General features: G+C 42.5%; 1 protein-coding gene across 1 annotated transcript; it reads left to right on the forward strand.

Moving 5' to 3' along the window:
• Positions 1-13,793: 13,793 nt before the first annotated feature.
• Positions 13,794-17,679, forward strand: LOC131008063 (uncharacterized). The gene is made up of 3 exons (XM_057934964.1): positions 13,794-13,942; positions 14,057-14,114; positions 17,347-17,679. Exons 1-3 carry the CDS (start codon positions 13,794-13,796, stop codon positions 17,677-17,679), a joined length of 540 nt encoding a protein of 179 aa, XP_057790947.1.
• The last annotated feature ends 830 nt before the right edge of the window (positions 17,680-18,509 follow it).

Here is an 18,509-nt window from a genome sequence, read left to right on the forward strand (position 1 = left end):
AATCAATTTCAAATTAATTTGATGATAATTTTGTAACATAATTTTGAGGGCCCAAAATTTTAAATATATCTCATTAATTATAGACTTTATATATACTAAAAAATATTGGGCAATATAACTTATTGTCAAATTTATATTATATTAAAACTTAAAAATTCAAATCGAAATATAAAATTGTTGGGAACCTTGTGGAATATCCTAATCCTTGTTTTGATGATACCAAAATGCATAGGTCTTAATTGTAATAGACTAGAACTGTTTTGAACTCAAGTGTTAGAGTTCGTTTCTAGTTTAGCTTGCGGTTCTGAAGACTGAAGACTGAAGGACGAAGGACTGAAGACGGAAGACTGAAGATACCAACTGAAGTATCAATTGAAGAATCAGTTTGGAACTGATTACTTAATGCGTCCCGCGTGGACTCAGCGGACTGATACTAAAGTCAATTATCAGTTAAACATTCTTCCTCGGACTGATCTTCCAACGTTCAAAGGAAGCCACGTACTCACAAAAGTACAGCCGCATTAAATGCAGAGATCTCAGGATCTTCTTATCTCTGCAGATGTCATTCCTATTTGTTGGCTACTTTATCAGAGACGTCACATCTCCTGTCCCTCAAGAGAGCCGTTTCCACCAAACAAGGAACCTCGAAGATTGAAGCCTCAGCCCAAATTCGAATTGCTCTCCAACGAAAGAAATCTTGAGGATGTTCTACGCCAACGGATCTATTCAAGAGTTCTCCTACAAACAGCGCTCGAGGATCACTTCAAGTGTTCTCCTACAAATAGCGCTCGAGGATCACTTCAATTTTCACCGATTCAACGACATAAGCTGAAGCTCTGCCAAAATCGCTACTCAGCCTAAAGCTTAACCTCCCCAAAGCTTGAATCGAATAAGAGAATTCCAAAGCCAAAATCAGTCACTGCTGATTACATACATTCTCTTAGACCTTACACAAACTTCTGTTTACCCAGAAACCAAGGTCAAACTTGCTCCAAAGAACTTGTTCTTTGCAGTATAGTTGGCACCCGTTCAAACCTCCTTTCAGGAAGAAAGATTAGAGTGTTTGAGTGATTCGGAGTTCAGAAAGGTTGTTTACCTCGTTTTTGGGTAGTTTGTGGGTCGTTTTGTTGTGTATTCGAGCATGTTTCGTATCTTTTAGTTCTATTCTTCACTTGCTCGATGTTATTTGGTGGTATTATTGCTGTGTTGCAGGATTCGGGATTAATCGAGCTGTTTGGCATCGTTTGGGATTTTTTTGTGAAGTAAAGCGGACATCCGCCGTCGTCCCACGGCGGCCGCCGTCCAGGCACCGGCCGCCGCCCCCATGGCGTGCGCCGTACACTTTTCCTGAAGAGCCAGCGAAGGGAGCATACGGCGGTGCCGTATCACGGCGGCTGCCGTCCACGGCGGTGGCAGTTACGTTTTTCCCTTTTAAAAGCCAATTTTTATGGTTTTCCAACGACTCTCGACTCCAGCAGCCTCCAAGGCGATTTTCACTTGTATTCCCTTAGTTTTTGAGTAACTTAAACATCAACAACATCTTGTGGATTCGTTGGATTAAAGATTCATGTCAGTTTACATTCCGTTAGATTGGATTTCTGGATCGTACTCTTTGTAAGAACTCACTTGATTTCTCATTTAGTTTATTGAGTCCTTTGGTTGTTTTTCTTTCTTGTCCCTCTATGTGCTTGATGAATGAGAGATCTTAGATTAATTTCCGTGAATTTGTTGATTCTTGTTAATTTAAGAGCCTAGTTAATTCGTCGTTGTTTTGCTTGCGGAATTTCCTTTTGATTGCGTGTGTTAAGGAATCTCTCTCTTGGCGATTAAAGTTCTCATTGAATTTGATGCTTGACTTTATTCTCATGCCTAGATAGTGGTTGATCGATGATTATAATTTCACGTTGGTTTGGTTTGGAGTGTTAGATTACAACCTTAGTTTTATAGTTTAAATGTTTTATTGCTACGTTCTTAGTTACTCCTTATCTACTGCCTAGTTAACGTTATATGCTTCCCTTCAGTTTTGTTTTGGTGAACAAAAGAGTGAGATAGTGTCAGACGCCACTTCCCGATTAGAGTGTTTAGGTTTTCTTTTCGTTTCTTGTGAGTAGCACAATTAAAGCCCTGTTAAGCCTTTCGTGTGAGACGACTTGAGTCACCTTACTGCACTAGGACGACCTCGTATAAATTCAAGTCCATCCGCGAGGTGTTTTTGGATGAGTCAAATTTTGGCGCCGTTGTCGGGGAAGGCTTTAGGCGGTTAGTTGTGTTGCATTTGTTTTTCGTGTTTATTTTGCTTCTTTCTTTTGACTTAGTTATTTTCTTCCTCCGGTGCGTTTGATTTGGTTTGCTAGTGTTGTGTATGCAAGGTCGCCGCAGCTTGAAGAGAAAGCTAGTGCCTTACTTCGACAACATTCACCGACCTCGTGAGGTCCTTTCTAGCCTGGAGGAGGAGTCCGAGTCCAGTTCGAGAAACTTTGTGGAATCACAATATCAAGAGAAAGATTGTGGAGAGGGAATCTTTTCCAACTTCATTCTGGAAGCCATTGAGGATACACACTCAGTACACTCTGAAGAAGAAGAAGAAGAGGTTCATCCCAATCCCGACCAAGAAGTCATGGCGGAACAGAATGTACAGTACATGGAAGACTTTTCCAGGCCGGTTATTGGGAACACTAGCACTTCGGCGATAGTGCTTCCCACGGCAGTCCGAAATTATAATCTGAAGCCCAATGATTTAAACTTGCTACCGCTCTTTCATGGGATGCCGAGTGAGGATGCCTTACAATTCATCCGAGATTTCTGCACCCAAGTGCAGACCTTCCCACTGCTGGAACTCACCGAGGATCAGTTGAGACTCAAGTGCCTACCTTATGCACTCAAGGACCGGGCTAGGACGTGGTTGTTGTCCCTACTGCCCAACTCCATAACCACATGGGGAGAAGCATATGAGAAGTTCATGCTCAAGTACTACCCTAATCATAAGACACAGGAGATTATGATCCAGATAATGAACTTCATGCAAGGAGCCGACGAGCCTCTCCACGAGGTTTGGGAGAGATTCCAAGAGCTCCTCCGCCAGTGCCCACAGCACCAATTAACACCCGTGATGTTGATGCAGTTCTTCTATGACGGATTGATACAGACGGCACAGTTCATGGTGGACAGTACAGCAGGGGGCAACATTGCCCGGAAGACAGCCAATGAGCTCAAGGAGATTTTCAATACACTGGCCGCGAGTTCCCAACAAAAGTCGGTAAGAGGAAAGAGAGTTGAAGCTAATGCAGTAGCCCCAAACAATGAGCTTCAGAAGCAAGTAGCGGACTTGATGAGGCAAGTACAGCACCTCAGAATGAACCAGGTGGAGGCTCCACCCGTTCACACGCCACCAGCAGAAGGTTGTGGCATATGTGGAGATTTTGGCCATGGAACCAACGAATGCCATCGAATGGGGGAATTCACACCTGAAGGAGAGGCAGAGGTCTATGCTGCTCAGGGCTATCCGGGGAGGCCTCAATTTGAACAGAGGCCCATGTTTAATCAAGGGCAACAAAACTCCAACTCGGGTTGGAGAAGTCAGCAGAATTCTGGATGGAGGAACCAAGCTCCTGGCCAAGGGTCGGGATCAGACCAAGGCAATCAGTTCCGCCGACCTCCACAGCAGTTTGGGTACCAGAACCAGCAGCAATTCTACCCATCTCAACAGCAGTTCACCTTCCCTCAACAGCAGAATTACCCTCAACCATACCAGCAACAGCAACCCCCGCAGTATCAACAGTACCAGCAGTTACCCATGCAACAACCGATGCAGCAAGGGCAATTCCAGCAACCGCACCAGCACCAAAATGCACCTCAATAGTTTCAAAAAGCAGTGCCAGTGGCACCCCAAAAGCCGTCTCTCGAGGATACTATGCAGTCCTTTATGGAGATGACCAAACAGAGCATGGAGTCTCAGTCTGCCACTATCAAGCGTCTTGAGACAACCGTTGGGCAGCTCTCTGGGACCTTGAACCAGATGCAACAGTAGCAACAGCCAGGAAAGCTCCATGGCCAAGGATTGCAGCCCCACCAAGCTCAAGCAGTCACTGTTTTACGTAGTGGAAAAGTGGTGGACAACAAAGTGGAAGCCCATGTGGAAGAACCCCCCCAAGGCAGCCCGCATGGAAGAGCAAGTAAATGAGCCACTGCAGCCAAGAGAGGAGGAGAAAGAGAAGGAGTCCGAAGTGAAGCTCCACAAGGCAGTCAAGCTATATAAACCCCCGATCCCTTACCCGAGCCGGTTGAAGAATGAGAAGCTGGACCAACAATTCACCGATTTCTACAACATGCTGGCAAAGGTGAATGTGAACTTACCTTTGCTAGATGTGATCAGGGACGTCCCAGCATATTTGAAGTTCTTCAAGGAGTTGGCCTCCAAGAAGAGGAAGTTTGAGGACAACGAGAAGATTTTGGTGTCTGAGGTTGCAAACTCCATAATGCAACAGCCCTTGCCGCCCAAGCAACGAGACCCAGGTAGTTTTGTGATTAACATTGCCTTGGGAAATGGTAAGGAGGCCTCGGGGATGTTAGATTTGGGGGCTGGAATCAATTTAATGCCTTACTCTATTTTCAAACAACTAGAGTTAGGAAATTTGAAACCCACTCGCATGTGTTTGCAATTAGCCGATAGGTCTGTGAGGTATCCTCATGGGGTAGTCGAGGATATCCTTGTTAGAGTGGGTGGCTTGATTGTGCCCGTTGATTTTGTAGTGTTGGAAATAGGCGAGGTACATGAAAATGGCAAAGAGCATACTCTATTACTAGGAAGACCATTCATGGCTACTACTAACACGTTGATAGATGTTAAAAATGGCACCATTAAAATGACCGTATTAGGAGAGTCAGTGTCTTTCTCCGTTCATCATAATCGAGCCATGCCATCATCTTCACTCACTAATGAATGTTCTTGCATTGATGCTATTGATGGTTTGGCTGAGATGTTCTTTGTGCAGGAGCAAGAAGTTGTTGACGTTTTTGCAGGGTCAGCGGACATGGAGGAGTTTGCTCGTGAAGCCGAAGAAAGAGAAAGGGCTCGCAAGGCTAAGCTCCCCATTGATGAGGCCGTGGTGATTGACTATGCCACGAAGAGTAAGCCGAAGTTGGAACTCAAGGAGCTCCCCAAGAACCTCAAGTATGTATATTTGGAAGGAGAGGAGGAAAAGCCAGTGATCATATCTGCCGAGCTCACGCACGAGCAAGAGTTGGCGTTGATGAAGGTATTGCAGAAAAACAAGGCAGCTTTTGGATGGGGTCTTGCGGATATTAAAGGCATTAGCCCCGCCACTTGCATGCATAGGATCCACCTGGAGGAAGGAGCGAGGCCCAAGAGAGATGGCCAAAGGAGATTGAATCCCGTCCTCATGGAGGTGGTGTGCAAAGAAATTCTCAAGCTTTTGGCAAAGGGAATCATCTACCCCATCGCCGATAGCGAGTGGGTAAGTCCGGTGCATGTGGTGCCGAAGAAAGGAGGAATCACGGTCATCCTAAATGACGATCAAGAGTTGGTGCCAACTCGCCCCGTGACGGGTTGGCGCATGTGCATCCACTACAGGAAGTTGAATGCCGCCACGAAAAAGGATCACTTCCCTCTCCCTTTTATTGATCAAATGCTTGATCATTTAGCCGGTCATAACTTCTACTGTTTTCTTGATGGCCTTTCAGGTTATTACCAAATAGCTATTGCGCCAGAGGACCAAGACAAGACGGCATTCACCACTCCTTTTGGCACCTTCGCTTGGAAGAGGATGCCGTTCGGATTGTGCAATGCACAGGGGACTTTCCAACGGTGCATGATGTCGATCTTCGCGGAAATGATAGGTGATTTCGTTGAAAATTTTATGGATGACTTTTTCGTGTTTGGTTGCTCTTTTAGTGATTGCTTGGCTAAAATTGATGTGGTTTTGCAAAGGTGCATAACTAGTGATTTGACCTTAAGTTGGGAGAAGAGTCACTTTATGGTGACTAGTGGCATTGTACTTGGCCACGTCGTGTCTAAAAATGGTATAGAGGTCGATAAAGCAAAGGTAGAGGTCATTCAAAAATTACCTCCACCTATTGATGTGAAAGGGATTAGAAGTTTCCTAGGTCATGCCGGGTTTTACCGGCGTTTCATTAAGGATTTTTCTAAGATTAGCCAACCTTTATGCCGTGTACTTGCCCAAGATGTGCCTTTTGAATTTAATGATTCTTGCATGCATGCTTTTGAGTTGTTGAAGCTGAAGTTGAGCACGGCTCCAATTGTGGTTGCACCCGATTGGTCAATGCCGTTTGAAATTATGTGTGATGCATCTAACTCCGCCGTGGGTGCAGTGCTTGGTCAACGTGTTGACAAAATGTTGCGTGTGATTTACTACGCTAGTTTGACGTTGAATAATGCACAAGTAAATTACACTACTACAGAAAAAGAGTTGCTCGCTGTGGTTTTTGCTTTAGATAAATTTCGTGCTTATATCATCGGGTCTAAAGTAATTGTACATAGTGATCATGCCGCTCTTAGGTATTTGTTGACCAAGTCTCAAGCCAAACCACGTCTTATTCGTTGGATTTTGTTGTTGCAAGAATTTGATGTAGAGATCAAGGATAGGAAAGGGAGTGAAAACTCTGTGGCCGACCATTTATCTAGACTTGAGCATAATTTGGTTGAGTCAAACGATGTTGCCATCCATGAGTCTTTCCCATTTGAGCATGCATATGCTTTGACTTCGGTCCCTTGGTTTGCGGACATTGTTAATTATCTTGCTTGTGGAGAACTTCGACCTAACCTTACTTCCCAAGAGAGGAAGCGTTTTCTGTCTCTTTGCAGGCAATATTATTGGGAGGATCCCTACTTGTTTAAGTTGGGAAAGGACGAAGTGATAAGAAGGTGTGTGCCCAACGAGGAGCAACAACGCGTCTTACAGTGGTGTCATGACGCTCATTGTGGAGGCCACTTCGGCGGTCAAAAGACGGCTCACAAAGTGCTTCAATCCGGTTTGTATTGGCCAACTCTCTTTAAGGATCCTCATTCGTTCTATTTAGCTTGCGATCGTTGTCAACGAGTGGGAAACATTGGCCGTAGGAATGAGATGCCCCTAACAAACATTATAGTTGTGGAATTTTCGATGTGTGGGGCATCGATTTCATGGGGGCCATTTTGTAACACCCCGCATTTTCTTATTTTGAGATTCGCTATAGCGCTATAGAGAGCACTGAGGTGTTAACACTAGCATATAATGAGATGAAATATCTCAATAAAATGAGATATGAATAGTTTAGAATTTCGATGATGGAGCTAGAGAGTGAATCACTTAGAGTAAATAAGTTTGATAGAAATACTGATTGAATTGAGAAGAGACGACAGTTTTTGTTTCTGAGTGAGGGAGTATAATTATTATCCGAGATAGATTATTTTATTAAGATTTAAGAGGATGCTCGGCTAGAAATAAAGTCGATGTGAGTAAGTGACAATCATTATAGAGAAAGAGTTGAAATAGTGAGATGATTGAGTTGACGTTAGAGTTTCAATTTGACGTTAGACTTTGAGTGATTTTGATGATACGCCTTAAGTGAGATTATTTGAATGAATATTATGTGACCTACTTGTTACATGTGTGATTATGATTTTCTTGAATATTACTGCACGAGATTAATTTTCAAACGAGTAATGAACGAGTTTATTTTTCAATCGATGAATAAAATTTTATATCAATCGAGTTTTTTTTTTCCTAACGGAACTTCTCGGAATTTATTTTTTTTCCGAGACGGATGTGAAGTGAATTATGTGAGCAATAATTATGTTATAATTATTGTTGGTCACTTAAGTGTATAATGTGTAGTTTTGATTTAATTAGTGAGTGTTTTAATGAATCAAATTGTTACTACACAATTACTACACTTTTTACTATATAATTTTACATTTACACTAATTGTTACTTTTAACCTAAGGTTAATTACTTTTAACTTAAGGTAAATTATGCAAGTGGCCAAGTGGATTATCCAACATGTGAGGATTATCCTTAATATACTTAGTGAGCAAGTTTGAGGTTATTCATTCCCTCATTTCTCACCCATAGAACCGTCCCCTCCCTCTCTCTCTTCTCTCTCAATTTTCTCCATCATCCTCCATTGATGATCATATACAAAGCTTCATAGATCATTTCTATACCATAAGCTTCCATTAAAACAAACTCTAAACATCTACACACTTCAAATCAAGAGCAACTATGGAATGTTTTTAAAGCTTGAAGTCAAGAGGATATTTTTTTTTTCTACTCAAAAATCATTGAGTAAGTGTTAGATTTATTTAAATCTAATCATATTTGAGTTATATTAGCATGTATATGGATGAAAATAGCATGAAAACCCCACTTTTTTTTTTCTCTTTTCATTTTTCCGAAAATTAGGGTTAAAGGCCCTTTAAAAAAATCATCTTCTATTATTGAATGGAGATTATATTCATGCTATTGAGATCCTATTTAGACATGCAAAGGATGGATTTAAATCGATATGTGAATTTTTAGATGAGTTAGTTTACATGATTTTGAGAAGTTTGAAGTTCATGGATGGATTGTTGATTTGGTTATGAATATGAGCTATTGAGATTGTTGAGATGATATTTGATGGATTAGAATGATGATTAAAGGTGTTTGATGAAGATTGAAGTGAGTTAGTTTGATGAAAAATAGGGTATACTTGGCTATATGCTTAAAGTTGGTAAGTTGATGAGTTATTTTGAAAACCTTTAAAAAGCTACTGACTTGATGAATTTCGACAGGGTTATTGATACCCAAAAATCTTGAAACTTTTATGGTGCGTATATCAGAGTGTTATGAACGTCCATGTAAAATTTCAAGTCATTTGGACTTCATTTACTACCCTTTTGCAAAACACCAACTGCAACTTTCTACCGATAGTTTGGAAGAACAGACCTTAGAGTCACCCTTTTCAGTATCTTCCCCTGAGTTTTTGCTTTCCAAATTTTTATGATAAATATATTAATGTGTTATCTAGCTACCCACAAAATTTCAAGTCATTTCGGAAATGTTTACTATTTTTCAAAATTCGAAACTTCCAGTTGCACGAAACTGCCGAATATGGTAGACTGTGGGAGAACGGCCATATCTCTTACACCAGTTGAAGTTTTTCAACCTACTTTTTTTTAAATGAAACTAGGCTTAAAGAGGTTTCCAATAGTATGAGTCTCGAACCCAGGAGAGTTTCGAGGAGAAACAGTTTATTCTCTTAAGTTAAGGCAGTGCAGAAAGAGTGAATTGAATAAGATTTTGATTATGAGATGAGATATGAATTAAAGATGCCTATATGTGGCTTAGTGAAGATGAATTGAGCTTATACATGAAAAATGAAATAAAATGGCATAACTTGTTTATCTAAGTTAATTTTTGAATAATTGGTTTAAGAATGATTTATAAAATAGATTTTTGGGAAATTTCCCCGACTAAAAATATATTTAAATTAAAAAAAAATGAGTTGTGTATGTGATTGCTATGTACTTATGGATTATTTATCTATGAGTTGATTCCTTGACAGAGCCTAGACCTAAATTAGGTGATAAGTTGATAATAGAATAGTGATTACTTAGAAAGTGTTTACGATATGAGATCGAGATAGACGGAGTGTAGTGATGAGGAGATAAAATAGCACTAAGATAGGAATGGTATTCTTAGTCAGGAAGTTTCTGACTAATCTCTTTTATTCTTATCATGAACTACTCTGATGTGATGGTATCTGAAGATACGAGCAGAGGATGGAAGTGAGTCCACCCCGAACGCTACGAGAGTAAGCTAGGACATCAGGTGGGCATTATTTTTACTATACGTATATAGAGATCCCCTGCGTATCGTAGGCCTCTTATACGAAATGAAATAAATGATGTGATTTAACTGTCAATTTCAGTTTGATGAAAATTATTATTGTTGATGATGTTTATGAGTCTTATAAATATTTTGATATTTATTGATGTTGAACTAATTGACTTGCCAAGTTTTGATGACGACGAGCCTGTATGTCACCCTCTACTGATGAGACGAATTCAGGTCCTGCCAAAAGCGGGATTGTGTACATAGAGGTGACCGTGAGCTGTCCTTCGGGTCAGCCGATTACGGTACTTGAGAAGGAGGCCTACTTCTCAGTACCTTTATAATGATGATTTGTAGATGCGGCACATACATAACGAGAATTTTGACCGGTCATTTGTTATGATGTTTATGATTGTTAACTACTTACACGGGTTCTTTTGAGTAAAATCCCCGTGTATTGCTTATGTGGCAAGTTCAATCTATAGCTCTAAGAGCTAGTTTTCTTTGATTTTCGGCATATGTCCACTGAGTATTCTGTACTCAGCCCTGCAGGTATTTCTAAACGTGCAGGATAAGCGAGGAGGGAGATTGGACTGGTGCTAGCAGGGATGTTGTTTCGGATGATCTTCATTATACCGTAATTATTTTTCTTGCGGTAACATCAAGATGTTGAGGTTTATTATGAATTTAATCAAGAAATTTACTCCCGGCTATATGTCTTCATACATATAGTCTGTTCGCATTTTGCTGCGATACTCTGTATATCCCAAGTCATTGTGAGTAATTAGTTATGTCTACTTTGTAAAGGTTGACAAGAATCTCGAGATTTAAAAGTTATAAAGCCAATAATATTTTTATTGATGATGATGTCATCTTTCTTGGTTTATCACGTTTCAGTGATTGCTTCCGCTTGACGTTCGATCTAGTTTTCTCTTTTTACCTTATTAATTTATTTAGTCGTATCGATACCCAGTCTACGCTATCACTGGCTAGGCGTCGGGCTGCGACACATTTCCCATCTCTCATGGTTTTGAGTACATTTTATCGGCGGTTGATTATGTGTCCAAGTGGGTTGAGGCAATCCCCACGAGGACTTGTGATGCTAATGTCGTCCTCAAGTTTGTGCAGGAGAACATTTTATGCCGATTTGGGTTCCCCCGTGCTATCATTAGTGATGGGGGAAAACATTTCTGTAACAAACTATTTGAGAAGCTCATGCGAAAAAATGACATCACTCATAAGGTTGCAACCCCTTATCATCCACAGACCTCGGGGCAAGCCGAAACTAGCAACCGACAAATAAAAGGCATACTTGAGAAGACCGTGCAACCATCTCGCAAGGATTGGTCCATCAAGCTCTCTAATGCCTTATGGGCATATCGGACCGCTTTCAAAGGTATTCTTGGGATGAGCCCCTACCGCCTTGTATATGGCAAAGCTTGCCATTTGTCGGTTGAGATCGAGCATCGCGGCTATTGGGCTATCAAGGCTACAAATCTGGACCTTCGGACTGCAGGGAAACACCGAGCTTTACAAATGGAAGAGCTTGATGAGTTGCGTAATGAGGCATATGAGAATGCACGAATCTACAAGGATAAAGTGAAGAAAATGCATGATCGTCGTGTTGTCCAAAAGGACTTCCACCCGGGCATGAAAGTGCAGTTGTTCAACTCAAGGCTGAAACTCTTTCCGGGAAAACTCAAGTCCCGTTGGATTGGTCCCTTCATCATCAAAGAAGTACTTAACCATGGCGTCTTGGTGTTGACCAAGGAAGGCACCGATGAGCATTTTACAGTCAATGGGCATAGGGTGAAGCCCTATTTGGAGCATGAAGTTGTTTCCGTTGTAGTGGAGTCTCAAGCACTCGACCTTAACTAGAGCGCTTTGTGGGAGGCAACCCACGTTTCTTTCTTTCCCCTTTCTCTTTCGTGTTGTGTGGAGTTATGTTCTTGGGGTGTTTTCTCTCGTTTTGCTGGTTTTATTTGGGTTTTAACAAGTGTTTTATTATGGTGGTGCAGGAAGTAGGCATGACGGACTCTCACCGAGTTGAAAAGGAGGCGAGAATGGGCTGCTGGACGTCCAGACACACCCGCCGCCATCCCACGGCGGTGGCCGTACCACATTTAAAACAAAATCAACCAAAAAAACGTAGGGGGAGCACGGCGGCGCCGTCCCACGGCGGTCGCCGTCACCCCCACACCAGCCAAAAGTCGTAGGGAGTCCACGGCGGCACCCTTCCACGGCGGCCGCCGTCACCCCTACACCAGCCAAAAGCCGTAGGGAGTCCACGGCGGCGCCGTCCCACGGCGGCCGCCGTCACTCCCAAACCCAGCCCAGCCCAGCCCAGCCCGCCCCTTCCCTTTAAATACCCAAACCCTAACCCCTCTACCCCACCATCTCCCTCAGCTCTCTCTCTCTCTCACTTTCCCCTCCCATCACCATCACCTTCAACACCTCCCAAACATCTGCCGCCGCTGCCACACATCCGCCGCCGCCGCCGCCGCAGCTACATCCACCGCCGCAGTAGCCTTCAACCACCGCCGCTGCTTACCGCTGCCGCTGTCTTAAACCGCCACCGACATATCTCTCTGTCACAGCACATCCGCCGCCGTCCGCACATTCGCCGTCGTCCACATCCGCAGCCGTCAGCCCAGCCGCCACCGCTCCCATCCTGCTATGGCCAACCTCACCACGTACAAGCGCCGTCGCCGTCTTCGTCTCTCCGACGACGAGGACGAGGCTCCACCTAGTCCTCGGACCTCTCCTAGCCATTCCAACCGCCCTCCTACTCCACCGCCGGATATCCGCCACCTCTATGGTGCCCCATTCGCTATCTATGAAGCATGGGAGGGTACTCGGTGGAAAGCCCTCAAGGAGAAACAAGTCACTCCACCCCGATGCTTGCTGTGGCCATTGCTCAAGCAGTTAAAGCTTGACAACACTATTGAGACACACCTCCGGAATCTTGGCCTCTACAAGTTTGCCACTACCACACCGCCCGGCTTGCTCCCATTGCACTTGGAATTCTTGTGCACCCTGAACTTCACCACCGACAAGCTCGAGCTGCATTGTCGCCTCCTTAATAGGCCATTTGTGATCAATTACCGGGTGATGCACGAAGTATTTGGTTTTCATCCGAAGCCATTGAAGGGCCAGCCGTCACATTGGGTGGCCGCCAACGCTTGGCAGGAGTTGACAGGTTTTCTCACGTGGACCGGCCAGGGTACTCCTAGCAGCCAGCTCCGAGACGTCGAGATGGGCATACTGCACAAGTTCTTGTCTTTCTGCATTCTGGGCAAGGAACAGGCGAACAAGGTCAACGCGTCGGAAATTTACATGTTATGGTGTGCCAAGCATAAGAAGAAGATTGATGCCACCGCCTTTATTTGGAACCAGCTTGACTCCATGTCCCGGCACGGAGGATTCAAACCCTCTTTGAGCCCCATTTCTACCGCCCTAGCCCTGCATTTCAAGCTCTTTCCGCCGACCAGTGTCCCCTCCCACTTGCACCCCGTTGCTGCCAGGCCTATCGATCGCTCCGAGCTCAAGATGTTTGTGGCCTCTGATCTCTCACTCATTCCACATGCACACCGTCCCAATGTCCGTTCTCTCTTGCAGAAACGCAACCTGGGCGAGGGCACTTCCTCCTCGGCACGGCATATATTGGATGACGAGGATGAGGAAGATGATGACGCGGAGGAGGAGCCTATGCCACCACCGTCTTTCACTTATGATCCTGATGCCGGCTCCTCCGCTTCCTTTCAGCAGTTCCAAGCGCACTTTGATGAGTCCTTTAGCCAGTTTCGCCAGGATGCCTACTCTCGTTTTGATCAGGTTTGGAACTCGATGGGTGGACTCTATGACAGGATTGATGACATTTATGGTCATCTCGACTCTCTTGGTGGCCAAGTGACTCCCATGCAGGCATAGTTGGGCGACGTTTACGGCCAGGTGAACACCATGACCGGGGAGGTCACGCGTCTGCGTGAACAAGTGTCGGCCTATGATGCTCGCTTTTCCCAATACAACCAGGGCCTCACAGACAACAATGACTACATTGCCGACCTAGAGAAGCAGTGGGCCGCTTTCACCCTGCAGAATCAAGACCAGTTTCGGCACCCCTCGGGCCCCCCTCCGGGCCTTTACTGAGCTACCCCTTACCCATCTTTGTACATAGTCTTCTCTTTCTTGTTTATCCTGTTTCATGCTGTTTCTTGTGTTAGGTTTTGTGGTTGCTCATTTTGCAGGCTCTTGGTCGACTACCTCCTTACTGTCGTTGCCGTGCGTGGCTGCACTCCTATTCAGGGATGTTCTCTAACTTTCTCTTCGTTGTGCCCTGAGGACAGTGCATGTTTTTCTGCGTGGGGGAGGGGTGTTAATTGTTTGTGGGGAGGTGTTGTGGAGTTTATCATTGGGCGTACTGTTGATTGTGATGCATGCGGATTATTATACCCTATTGCTACGTTGCATGCTTGATTGTTGTGGCTTGTTTGCTTAGTTTGGGGCGAATGGTCCCCTTGTCTTGATTTCTTATTTATTTTTAAAGTGCACCTCGCATGTCGATGGTGGTTCACTAGCGATTCTGGTTTGTGATTCGAGTTTATTGTTGTCCTTGTCTCTTGTGTTAGATATGTTTCCAATGCGGTGTAATTAGTTTAATGTTTGGATGCAACACCCTGATGAGCAACTCTTGACGTGATTTGTCCGGTAGATGCTAGGGGGAGTGTTTTCATTGCAATATCCTAATATCTATCTCTGTGTTGAAATGTTTGGTTGGTTGTTGAGTACTCGATAGCTCTGGGTCTCTGCTCCTCTAATAGCATCATTATGAGCATGGAAAACCACACGAGAAGATTTTGGATCACCTCCAAAAATGTCAATCACGTGAATTATGGCCTATCTATTAAGAACAAAAATAACTTGACCCCAAGAAATGTGAAAAAATGAAAGAATGTGAAATGAAAGGAACGAGATATGATTACAAAGGAAATTGCATTAGGAAATTCACCCATTGCGGAGAATTGGGTCTGATCGGATTGAGTTGTATCATCTTGTTGTTGCATTTTAAACCTTAGCTTTGAACACTTGATTGGGGACATAGATATCTAGAGAGACTTGGATTGGTTGGTGTTTTGCTTCGTGAGAAGAATCGCTTGTGGATTTCCATTTGATGTTGTGATTGTTGCTTGAGGACAAGCAAGAAATTAAGTGTGGAGGGGGTTGTTTACCTCGTTTTTGGGTAGTGCTTGTGGGTCGTTTTGTTGTGTATTCGAGCATGTTTCGTATCTTTTAGTTCTATTCTTCACTTGCTCGATGTTATTTGGTGGTATTATTGTTGTGTTGCAGGATTCGGGATTAATCGAGATGTTTGGCATCGTTTGGGATTTTTTTTGTGAAGTAAAGCGGTCCAGGCACCGCGGTCCAGGCACCGGCCGCCGCCCCCACGGCGCGCGCCGTACACTTTTCTTGAAGAGCCAGCGAAGGGAGCATACGGCGGCGCTGTATCACGGCGGCCACCGTCCCACGGCCACCGCCGTCCCTGGGCATCTCGGCAGTTACATTTTTCCCTTTTAAAAGCTAATTTTTAGGGTTTTCCAATGACTCTCGACTCCAGCAGCCTCCAAGGCGATTTTCACTTGTATTCCCTTAGTTTTTGAGTAACTTAAACATCAACAACATCTTGTGGATTCGTTGGATTAAAGATTCATGTCAGTTTACATTCCATTGGATTGGATTTCTGGATCGTACTCTTTGTAAGAACTCACTTGACTCATTTAGTTTATTGAGTCCTTTGGCTGTTTTTCTTTCTTGTCCCTCTATGTGCTTGATGAATGAGAGATCTTAGATTAATTTCCGTGAATGTGTTGATTCTTGATAATTTAAGAGCCTAGTTAATTCGTCGTTGTTTTGCTTGCGGAATTTCCTTTTGATTGCGTGTGTTAAGGAATCTCACTCTTGGCGATTAAAGTTCTCATTGAATTTGATGCTTGACTTTGTTCTCATGCCTAGATAGTGGTTGATTGATGATTATGATTTCACGTTGGTTTGGTTTGGAGTGTTAGATTACAACCCTAGTTTTATAGTTTAAATGTTTTATCGCTACGTTCCTAGTTACTCCTTATCTACTGCCTAGTTAACGTTATATGCTTCCCTTCAATTTCGTTTTGGTGAACAAAAGAGTGAGATAGTGTCAGACCCCACTTCCCGATTAGAGTGTTTAGGTTTTCTTTATGTTTCTTGTGAGTAGCACAATTAAAGCCCTGTTAAGCCTTCCGTGTGAGACGACTTGAGTCACCTTACTGCACTAGGACGACCTCGTATAAATTTGAGTCCATCCGCTGGGTGTTTTTGGATGAGTCAAAGGTACTCTGACTCTGAGAGTCTTAGCGCGGGTTGTGCTAAGCAAGAGAAATCCGACACGAGTGAAGTGTGGGTACTGAAGAAGTGGTTTCTTCAGTGGTACGGTTGTGTGCACCCGGCAAGCACACGGTTTGGTTTGCAGTGCACCTGTTAAGAACTTGCAGAGTGGATTGTTGGTCTGATCAACAGATTTGACAATATTTATATATATATATATATATATATATATATAGGGTTGAGTTCAACAGAGAATTATCTTTTTATTCATCATGAACAAATCTGTATATTTTACGAACAGATCAACATAAGTAATTAACAGACGTATTTAGTAAAAATAGAGAAAAACTCGCCACCAGCAGGATTCGAACCCGGGGCAAATTGTTGTTCATGCGGTACATTGATTTGTTCAACAAATTATAGATCTGTTCGTTTTTATTTTACGAATTCTCTATTCTCCACAATATTTAGCTTCTCTGTTGAACCCTTCTCTCTCTCTCTCTCTCTCTCTCTATATATATATATATATATATATATATAGGGTCGCATTCAATGGAGACCATTTCTTATATAGAGAATGAAGACCAAATCAAGGCCATTCATCTCAATCCAATCAATGATCCAGATTATTTCCTGATTTGATTTTTCATGTAATTAAATAATGGTTAATTACATTTATTTAATCCAAAAAGGGCAAAAACGTCCACTCAAATCCACGAATTATGGCATCTGGTTGAGCAAATCCCGAAAATTACTCTCTTCCAATTCTGGGACCTGATCCGTCAATGAACATAATAGGTGAACATGAGTATGTTCATTTGTTTTCCTATGAACATATTGATGAACATTAGTATGTTCATTTGTTTTTCTACGAACATTATCATGTTCATTTATATGTTCATTTGTTTTTCTACGAACATTATCATGTTCATTTATTTTTCAACGAACACAGTACAAAAAGATCGAGATTAAATTCCTGAATTATCTTGATGCATATTCCTGAATAAGCTTATTCATATCTATTCGATATATCACCTTATACATTGAAATAAGCCCGTTTTTGGAACTTATTCATAAGCCCTCATAAGACTCTATTCAGGAATCAATCTCCATGTTAATGGAGTTCTCTCTAAGAACATTCAATTTGACATTTCAGGCTTCTCCAGTGACAATTGGTGTACGCCAATCATTTGTTGAGGAGAAGAGGTCTACGAACACTCGAGGAAATGCCAAGGGGAGATTTCAATCTGGAAGGGGTTCTGGATTCAGAAATGAGGGAGTAAGAGGACGTGGGAACTACGGAGGTGGAAGGGGTTACGGCAGGGGTGATTTCAATGGCAGGGGCGAGTTTGGTGGCAGGGGTGGGAGGTCCTCAAATCGTGACGGATATCAGAGGTCAGAAAACATGAGCAGCAATGGAGGCGGAGCAGCAGCAAGAGAGATGGAGGCGATTGGGAAGGTGGCGGGGAGGGAGGCGGCGGAGCAGTAGGAGAGATGGGAAGGCGGCGGAGCAGCAGGAGATTGGGGAGGCGGCGGGGGAGGGGGGAGAGTGATTGAGAGATAGAGAGAGCGTGAATGAGAGGGGAGAGTGATTGAGAGAGAGAGAGCGTGAATGAGAGAGAGTGAGTGAGATTAGGGTTAAATAGAAAATGACATGCTTGACCTTTTGATTATAAAATAAATGAAAATTAATAAATTTAATCAATTAAATTACCACCATTAGATTAAGTTAGATCAAGGAACTAGATTTGGTCTTCATTCTCTATATAGGGGAGTGGTCTCCATTGAACTCTCTATAAATTCTCTATAATTATTTATCTACAAATTTATATTTTAAGCTAAAGAGTTCTAAAATGAACAAATATAAGTTTAATCTTTGTAATTGCATTAAATTGTTATAATATAAAAACAATACTATATAGTAAAAATATAAAAAAATAAAATAAAATAAACAAATTTTAAAATGTTATGATCCTTGATCATGACAAATTTTAAATTTCATCTTTGCTAGGTTGTATTTATTAATTTTATCAAAATAGAAGTTTTAAAATTAAACTATATATTCAATAAATATAAATATTTATATATAATATTAACACACTCACTCACACACACACACACACACACACACACACACACACACACACACACACACATATATATATATATATATTAGTACTGTGTATATTTTAGTAGAAATTTTGTATAAGTTATTTTAATATAATGTGTATATATTATATCATCTTCAATTTTGTCATGTATGAACGAAATTAAAATTCAGGGAAAATTCTGGAATGAGCTAAAGTTTATGTATTTATA

The sequence above is a fragment of the Salvia miltiorrhiza genome, chromosome 2 (genome assembly GCF_028751815.1).
Source record: "Salvia miltiorrhiza cultivar Shanhuang (shh) chromosome 2, IMPLAD_Smil_shh, whole genome shotgun sequence".
NCBI classification, from domain to species: Eukaryota; Viridiplantae; Streptophyta; class Magnoliopsida; order Lamiales; family Lamiaceae; genus Salvia; species Salvia miltiorrhiza.

Excerpts from the sequence above, each read along its gene's own strand:
- LOC131008063 (XM_057934964.1), top strand. The coding sequence starts at position 13,794 with ATGACCGGGGAGGTCACGCGTCTGCGTGAACAAGTGTCGGCCTATGAT. Across the intron at positions 13,943-14,056 it reads ACCCTGCAGAATCAAGACCA|GTTTTGTGGTTGCTCATTTT; the intron begins GTTTCGGCACCC and ends TTCTTGTGTTAG. Across the intron at positions 14,115-17,346 it reads ACCTCCTTACTGTCGTTGCC|GCTTCTCCAGTGACAATTGG; the intron begins GTGCGTGGCTGC and ends TTGACATTTCAG.